The sequence below is a fragment of the Vombatus ursinus genome, unplaced genomic scaffold (genome assembly GCF_900497805.2).
Source record: "Vombatus ursinus unplaced genomic scaffold, bare-nosed wombat genome assembly UNPS02011369.1, whole genome shotgun sequence".
In the NCBI taxonomy this organism is placed as follows: Eukaryota; Metazoa; Chordata; class Mammalia; order Diprotodontia; family Vombatidae; genus Vombatus; species Vombatus ursinus.
This window is the reverse complement of record NW_020951147.1, coordinates 5730720-5739335: the sequence shown is the minus strand read 5'-3', so window position 1 is coordinate 5739335 and position 8616 is coordinate 5730720. Positions and strand designations below refer to the sequence as shown.

At 52.6% G+C, this 8616-nt stretch overlaps 1 protein-coding gene across 3 annotated transcripts in view; it reads left to right on the top strand.

Annotated features, from left to right (window-relative positions):
- The first annotated feature begins 449 nt into the window (after nucleotides 1–449).
- CAPN1 (calpain 1) overlaps nucleotides 450–8616 on the top strand; it is a 26979-nt gene continuing 18812 nt past the window's right edge. Inside the window, exons 1-5 of one of the 3 annotated variants that reach the window (XM_027856039.1) lie at nucleotides 490–507; nucleotides 1171–1296; nucleotides 2950–3217; nucleotides 3447–3516; nucleotides 4013–4131. In XM_027856039.1, coding sequence (XP_027711840.1) covers nucleotides 2951–3217; nucleotides 3447–3516; nucleotides 4013–4131 — 456 coding nt within the window. In that variant the 5' untranslated portion in view covers nucleotides 490–507; nucleotides 1171–1296; nucleotide 2950. Of the gene's footprint in view, nucleotides 508–1139; nucleotides 1297–2949; nucleotides 3218–3446; nucleotides 3517–4012; nucleotides 4132–8616 lie in introns of those variants that run through there. The other 2 variants (XM_027856041.1, XM_027856038.1) reach the window with 2 other exon arrangements.

Sequence of the window (8616 nt, the reverse complement as noted above, 5' to 3'; positions counted from 1 at the left end):
CTTTGTCTCGTCCGTAGCAGCCGTGTTCTAAAAACGTCTGTTGGGATGGACCTTGATCTTCATATTTTTCATATATCTACCTACATATCTGCATAGTAGATTCTAGGTCGAGAGCTGGAAGGGTCATCAGAGACCCTCTAGACCAACGCCCCCCTTTTCTACATTGTTTCCCGGAGTGAAATGGGAGCTCCTGGAGGGCTGGGCCTGATTGTCTCTGAAAGCAGCCCCCCACGATCGCTCTGGATAGGAAAGGGGGGACGTGGAGCGCAGCTGTCGCTGTCCAGTCCTCCTACTGTCCTGCAGGGGGGGGCTCGCAGCCCGCGGAGGCGTCCGAGGCCAGGTTACTGCGGCCGGGGGGAGGGGGAGGGGAAGGGAGAGCCGTCCCAAAGAGGGACGGGCGGGGGCCGCCTCGAAGGGGAGGTAACAGTGCTCCGAGCACCTCCCCCATCTCCACGCCCCGGGCGCTGCTGCAGCCCTTGTCTCTGCAGCCGCCGCTAACAGCCCAAGGTAATGTAATCTCAGCGCTGCTCCGCTGGGCAGGTGTGGCAGCAGGATAAGCGATGGGGTGCCTGGGGGGCATCCGAGCCTGGCCAAGGGAGAGGCGAGGAGGCAGGATATGGAGGAGCAAGGAGCCGAGGAGCCCTTATCTGGGCAGGGTGGGGGTGGGGTGGGCGGTGTCAGAGTCTGGCCAAGGGAGGGCCGAGAGGGATAGCATGGGGAGCCCTCATCGGGGGGCGCTGCCGCAGCAGGACGGCGCCTGCCCAGCCCTGTAACCCGAACTGCCCCCTGGTTAAAAATACCGCACCCCCTCCCCGCTCCCCGGCCAGCTGGCAGTGCCCTTCAGCCCCCAGTCCTGCCTCTGCCCCAGCCCGCTCAGACTATTTCCCTTTCCCCAATATCAGTTTTGTTCTGTCTCTCAGCTGGCCCTGAGCCCCAGCCTGGGGAGGGCCCCCGAGAGACTGCGTCCGGAGACTGGAGGCAGAGAGATAGGGAGAGAGAGTTGGGGACAGGAGAGCTTGGCCACAGCGCTGGTGGTCAGAGAAAACCCGAGTCAGCTGGGGAGGAGGCAGTGGGAGGAGAAAGGCAGTGGGAGGGGACCAGTGAGGCCCCGAGGCTTTGGGGTAGGAAGGCAGGGCGGGGACCAGATTCTTCCTGGTTGGGCCCTACCAGTGAGGAGACCGAGCCAGAGCTTAGACCCCACCGGAGTGGCCAGGGACGGCACCCCGACAGACAGAAGGACGGACGGACGGACGGACGGACGGACAGATTGACGGGCACCGATTAGACCAGGCCGAGGTAAGGGGGCTGCGGGCTTCCCTGAGCCATTGGAGTCCAGGCACAGGGCTTGGGATCGAGTTCCTGAGACAGGTGCCCCAGGGCACTCTCTGGGGCTTCGATTGGCTTTGGGACCCAGGTATCCCCATCCATCTTCCCAGTTGGGTGGGGGGTCAGTGCAGCCGGCTAGGGTTTCTCCTCCTTGTAGAGGGAAGAGCTTGGGTGTGGTGCAGATCCCAGTGCTGGGAACCCGGAGTCCTCCAGTGCCCAGCCTTAGGGCCAGGTCTCGGGTTAGAGGGTTGTCAGCCAGCCCCGAAGGGAAGAGGGACAACTTGTGTGCAGACAGGTCCCTGGGTTGAGGGGTGACAAGGAAGTGGAAATAAGGGCCTGTGGAGAAGCTTTCATCCTCCCTCCACTTCCACTATTCCAGTCTTGTCAAGTACCCCATCCCACCCAGCCCAGCCTAGCTCAGGTCACTGTTAGAAGCCTAGGTCTCCTGGGTTCTGGGAGAAGGGGAGGGGAAAAAATACCACATAATATGGTAGAGTGCGCGGAGTTAGATTTGAAGTCAGAAGATCTGGGTTCAAAGTCTGCCCCTCCTCTTTATGTCTTGTGTGACACTGGGCAAGTGCCTTCCTTCTCCGGGTCTCCATTAGTTTCTTCATCTGTGAATTGAGGGGTTTGGACTCACTCTCCATGCTCTTGTCTGGCTCGGGGGGAGGGGTGCATCTGGATAAGGGAGGGGACTTGAGGTTGGAGCAGGACCCTGGGCTTCAGAGAATGATGGGCAGGGAAGGAGGTGATTCAGAGGCCAGACCTTCCCCTCAAGCCCCAGTTCTGAGAGGCGAAGTAGTCAGGGTTGCTGTTGGGGCTCTAGGCTCTGAGGGAGAGGTGGCCAAGGGATTCTGGGAGCCCGGATGCTGGGGTTTGGAGTGGGAGGGGTTGGATATCTCGAGGTTGGGGCTGACACCCAGGATCCCGGGATCCTGAAAGGGAAATGGGGCTTGCTGCTTGGAGGGTTGGCCGTCTTGAGGATGAGGGGCTGGGGTGGTGAGTTGGAGGCTGGTGCCAAGCAGGGAGTGGGCAGTGTAGTAAGAGGAGTAAGTAAGGCCTGGGTTCTACTCCTCCCTGTGTGACCTCAGCAAAGTCCTTTTCCTTCTGTGGCTCAGTTACTTCTATCAAGTACAGGACTTGGAGGAGGTAATCTCTCTGTCTTCCAGGTCTAAATCCTCTGATGGGGCTGGGGTGGAGGGAGAGCAGGCCCCGGGCCTGCAGTGAGGAGTTGGACATCTTGAGATAGGGGATATGTGAGGGAGGTAGGGCTTGAGGGACCAGGATGGCAAGGTTTTGAAATGAAGTGTTTGTCCATCTTGAAGATGGGGCTGGATAGGTGAGCTGGGGACTAGGACCCCTGAGTTCTGAGGAGTGACTAGGGCTGGGGATGGAAAGCACTCTTGAGTTTTGACTGTTCTGGGCTGAACATCTTGATGATAGGGGGAGGAGGTGGGGCTTCTAGGACCCCTGAGTTCTGAGAAGGCAGCACAGAGGTTGGGAGTGGGAAACTGAGGCAGGGGTTCTGAGGGGTAGTGAGGGTGGGGGTGGGAGGTAGGGGCAGAACTCCAGAGTTCTGAGGGGGAGCAGGCCTGGACTCTTGTCACTCTCTTGCCTCCCCAGGATGACAGAAGAGATCATCACCCCTGTGTACTGCACGGGGGTGTCTGCCCAAGTGCAGAAGCAGCGGGCCAAGGAACTAGGCCTGGGCTGCCACGAGAATGCCATTAAGTACCTGGGCCAGGACTATGAGCAGCTACGGTCCCAGTACCTGCAGGCTGGGGCCCTTTTCCAGGACGATACCTTCCCCCCTTCTTCCTATTCCCTGGGTTTCAAGGAACTGGGGCCCAACTCCTCCAAAACCTATGGCATTAAGTGGAAAAGGCCCACGGTGAGTGGGGCCCTCGGGGAGGGTCCCCTGGACCCCAGAGAGATCAGGGCTCCAAAGGGAGGCTCCAAGGAGGAGCAGGAGGAGCTGGGCCCAGGAACAGCGTCTGGGTTTGGGGAGCAAAGTGTGGGGGCTAGATGCCCGGGGGGTGGGGCAGCTGGGGGAGCAGGGAGAGAGGGCTGAATGTCCCAGGGAATCCAAGATGCCTTAGCTCTCCATGTCTATGTCGTAGGAACTTTTGTCAAACCCTCAGTTTATCGTGGATGGGGCCACCCGAACAGATATTTGTCAGGGAGCGCTAGGTAAGCCTTGGGCTACTCCTGTTCGTTCTAATAACTTCATTCTCTCATATTCTCTCTCTCTCTCTCTCTCTCTCTCCCCCTCCCTCCCCCCTTCCCTCCCTCCCTCTCTCCCTCCCGCTCTCTCTCCCCCTCCCTTTCCCCTCTCTCTCTCCTACACACACACACACACACACACACACACACATACACATACACACACACACACACACACACACGTGCACACACACCCCTTCCCTCCCTTCTTGTATCTGGCCCCTCCCTCTTACAAGTAAGGGCAGGCTCTGATTATCATCTTCAAAGCTGGTTTGCCTGGATTCCTGGGTCTTTTCCGTAAACTGTGGGGGTGTTGGGAGGGAAACCAGTCCAGGAGATCTGTAGTTTTCTCTGGCTTGGGGACATCATGGGCACTGCTCAGCCTTGCTTCCTACTCTGCTCTTGTGGGAGTGAGTTGGTGGTGGGAATAGCAGGCCTCTCTGATGGCTGGTGCCTATTGCAGGGGACTGCTGGCTGTTGGCGGCCATCGCCTCCATCACCTTGAACGATACCATCTTGCACCGGGTGGTGCCTCACGGGCAGAGCTTCCAGCATGGTTATGCTGGCATCTTTCATTTCCAGGTGAGGCTGGTTTGGGAGGGTGGGGTCTAGCCTTGGAAGCAGCCCAGATGGAGCTGAGAGGGGCGGGGTTCACCAGGAGTGCAGAGATGGAAAGTGTAGATGAGGTGGAATCTCTTCCCAATCAGGCTCACAATCTAGTGTGTCTGTTAAGATGTTCTTTCTGTGATGCCTGACTCTGCAACCCCATTAGAGGCTTTTTTCCGCAAAAAGATACTGGACTGGTTTGCCATTTCTTTCTCCAGCTCATTTTACAAATGAGGAAACCGAGGCAGACAGGGTGAAGTGACTTGCACAGGGTCACATGGCTAGTGTCTGAGTCTGGATTTGAATTATCTTTCTGTCTCCAGGCAGGGTATTCTATTCACTGTGCCACCTAGCTGCCCCTAAAGCCTCAGTCTAGTAGGGGAGGCAAAACATGTAACTTTAACTTAAGTCTGCCTACTTAAGTACAAAGGTGAGATCAATTTGAAAGTGGGGTGAGAAATTCAAGGAGACAGGCCTTGTTTATAGGAACGTTTAGGAGGCCCCTACTTTGTGCAGAACACTCTGCTGGTCTCTTGGAGGAGATATAGTTTAGATATGACTGGGTCTCTGTCCTCTTAACTTCTCTGGGCCTCAGTTTCCTCCTTTATAAAATGAGGACGACATGACCTCTAGCTAGGTCCCTTCTAGCTAGAAATCTATGACTCTTGTCTGGAGATATGTATGTGCCCCATTTATTCATCACCTGTCCACCACTTCTCTCCTGTGAGGTGGGAGGCATTTCGGACCAGGTGCTCAGGAGTCACAAGCATTCCTGCATCCATCAGTCAGTAAGCTTTTATTAAGTGCCTTTCGTTTGCCAAAAAGACAGTGCCTGATCTCAAGGTGCTCACAGCATGCAAACAATCTGGAACAAGCTAGACGGAATACAGAATAAATTAGAGCTAATCAACAGAGAGAAGAAACCTGAAGGAAGGGGGACTGGGAAAGGAAATCCTTCCTGATCAGAATTCTACGGAATTTTCCGTCATCTGAACAAGGATCCCATCTACGTTGTTGTTTAGTGGTTTCAGTCATATCTGACTCTCCATGACCCCATTTGGGGTTTTCTTGGCAGAGATACTGGAGAGGTTTGTCATTTCCTTCTCCAGCTCCTTTTATAGATGAGGAAATTGAGGCAAACAGGGTGAAGTGACTTGCCCAGGGTCACACAGCTAGGAAGTGTCTGAGTCTGGATTTGAACTGAGGAAGAGGTGTCTTCCTGCCTCCAGGCTGGGCGCTCTATCCAATGCACCACCAGCTGCCCTCATCCTGTCTCTAACATCTCCCATGAGTGGTCCCCCAGCCTCAGCTTTAGCTAGTCTATTCTTCTGGATGGCTCAGATTTAGGAAGTTTTTTTCCTGTCCCCATGCCCAGATCTACCTCTCTACTACTGTTTCTGGCCTCTTGGGCTAAGCAGCCTAAATGGAACATGGCTCCAAATCCTTCAAGATGCCTTTCGTGTCCCCCTGGGAGGTCTCTTCTCTAGATTAGGTGTTACCAATTCCTTCGGTTTATTCTAGCCATGGACTTGAGTCTCTTCCCCATCCTGGCTGCCCTCTTGGGTACTCTCCAGCCCCTTGATGCCTTTCCTAAAATATGTCGTCCAGAACTGAGTATAGCACTCCAACCAGGGTCCACCTAGCTGGGACAGAGCGCCAGCACCTCTGTAGTCCTGGATCTGAGGCTTCCCTTAACGTAGCCCAATGTTATGTTGTTGGCTTTCTTGCCTGCTGTGTTCTCCACTTCTTACTTGGTCTGGCCCACAATGCTGTGTGTAGCCTGTCCAGAACATTTTGATGGACCCTCTGTCCTCCTGTGAGCTCTTCCTCTGGGCTTCGGGCTGTTTGCAAATCTGATGAGCCTCTCTTTGCTTTTGTCTTTGACAAAACGCTAAAAGGGGGAGGCACTCCGCCCTACACCCTTTTCTAGCCGGCGGCGTTCAAGCTTTCATGGCTACTCTTTGTGTCTTTGCCCTTTTTCTCTTCCTCCGTGGGGTGGCGTATTGCTCGAATCTTTCCATCAACATTGGAAAAGCCTGAGAGATTTTGCTGAATCTGCAGCTTTCTCCTGACTTAGCAGTCTAGAAAAAAAGAGATGATTCTGGTGGGACCTGTTCTTGATGAAGCCCTGCTCCCTCTAAGGTCACTGCTTCCTTTTCTGAATGTTCACTAGGCATCCCTTTAGTGATACATTCGAGGATCTTGCCAAGACTTGAAGTCTTAGAAGCTGATTGGTTTTTAATTTGCTGACTCTTCTTCTTCTTCTTTTTTTTTTGGATGAGGTCTACATTTGCCCTCCAATTCATTGCTACTTTTGTAGTTCTTGAGAGTCAAAGAACACTGATGGTGTTCTTGTCGTCTGCCTCTGTGTGTTTGTGTGAGTGTGTGCTCGCTCGCGTGCATGAGCTAGTGAGCAGGATCTAGATTGTTCCCTCCCCGCTGTCACGGTCCAGAACTTCAGGGACACTCACCCTAACAGAGTCAGCTCCTGGTGTTGAGGTCAGATTCTGGAAAGAGTGGTCCGGGTGTGAAAGAATTCACTTACACCTTCTCTGTAGCCATTCATTGGGAGTTTTATTTAACATGTAAGCAAGACGGGCCCCATTTGTGAGAAGCTAATGAAAAGGCTGCGGTATTTGGGGGAGTTAGGCTTATTCAGAGGTTTCAGAATGATGATATAGTTTTAGGGTTTTATGGTAGTTAAAGATAAGGACAGGATAAGGAAGACCGGAGAAATTTTATGACACAGGATGAGGGAGGCAAAGAATTTTATGGTCCAGGACAAGGGAAAGTTTAAAATTTCAAGATAAGGGGAAAAGGACTTTAGGAGCTTTCAAGTTACAGGATCTCCAAAGTACTGGAGAAGCAACCCTTAATATTCTTAATATATGCCCTTAGGGCACCATTTGTATCCACATCACTGGTGTAGAGGACTGGGAATCAGGAACCTTAGTGTTAGTTTCGTGACCTTGGGCAAGGCAGTTTCCTTTTTTCTGAACCTCGGTTTTTGCCTCTGTAGAAGGAGGATACCAGAATCTGAACTACTTCCTTCACTGGGTTGTTGCAGGGGAAAGTGCAACCTCCCCAGGTGTTTCTCAGCTGATTCATCCCTAGGGCCTGGGCCAGGTGGAGGACCTTGCTGTAGGGTGGGGCTTATCTTGTACTTTGAAGTAGAAGGCGGCCCCTTAATAGCTCCTGTCCATTGCCTAGGGCACCGAATGCCCTTCCCGTATGGCTGCTCTCCCCATCCTCTCCTCCTGTGCCTCTGTTCTCACCTCAGTTTTTTGGCCTTTGGTGCCTCACCCATTCTGCATTTGTACTCTGACCACCCAGTCCCCAAGACCTCCTACCCTCTTTGGGTGAGTCCTGGTCTCAAAGTCAAGAGCCCTGGATTCAAGTTCTGACTCTGACACTCACCAGCCCTGTGACCTTAGCCTCTTCACTTGTGGTATCTGAGCCTCACTTTCTTGATTTGTAAAACAGGGACACTACTAGTGGATCCAGTGCCGGAAAGGTCCAGCACACTCTTATAAAATGAGAAAACTCCTCTTCTCGACGCCTTCCTCGCTGCTCTTTGGGTTCAGTGATCTATGTAAGCGGCTCTCCAATTCTGCCTTCTCTCTTGAGAGCTCTGGTCCTGCACTGCCAAGTGCCTGATGGACTTCACCTGGATGTCTGCCCCAGGGGCATCTCAGACTCAGTTGTCTAAAGTGGAACTCACTGTCTTTCTCTTTGGACCTGTCCCCCCCCTCCACTTCCCTGTTGTTGTTGAGGGGGTCATCATCTGTCCAGCTGAAGTATCTGGAAACCCCATTTCTAATGAATTGCCATGTTTTCTTGATTCTGGGGACTCTAGGTCAGGGCCTTAATCCCTGCTCACAAATTGGTCTCCCTCTCTAGGTTATTATCTTTTTAATAATTTTATTGAAAAATTTTTTAATGAACAAAAACAATCTATTTTTTCTCCCTCCCCTATGGAAAAAAAAGAATGGATGAGAACGTACAGGTGAAACGCAGTCTCCATTTGGCCAAGTCTGCAAAATGAGAGCTGTCAACCACTCTCTGTCACCTCTGTCAGGAGTCTAATACATCTTCACACTGAGGCCGAATCTTGGAAAAAAAAACAGAACCAAAAACGTTTACTGATAACTTTTTCTTTTACATCACCAAAGTTTCTCCTGTATCCCTTCTCTTTTCAGAGATCCTTTCTATATAATGAATGCCATTTTTTTTTTTTAAAGAAGAGGGGAAAAAACCCAGGAAAACTGATCTACACATTGTAAAATTCTGACAATAGATGCCTTGCCCCACACCCTGTCCTGCTGGGCTACAAAGGGGTGGGGGTAGGGAGCCGATTTTCCTTTTGATTGCTCTCTTTCCACTGTGGGAGTTCTCTTCTAGGTGGTTTCCTTGACCCTTTGCATCAGATCTAGCAAATCTTTCCAGGCTTCTCTGTATCCC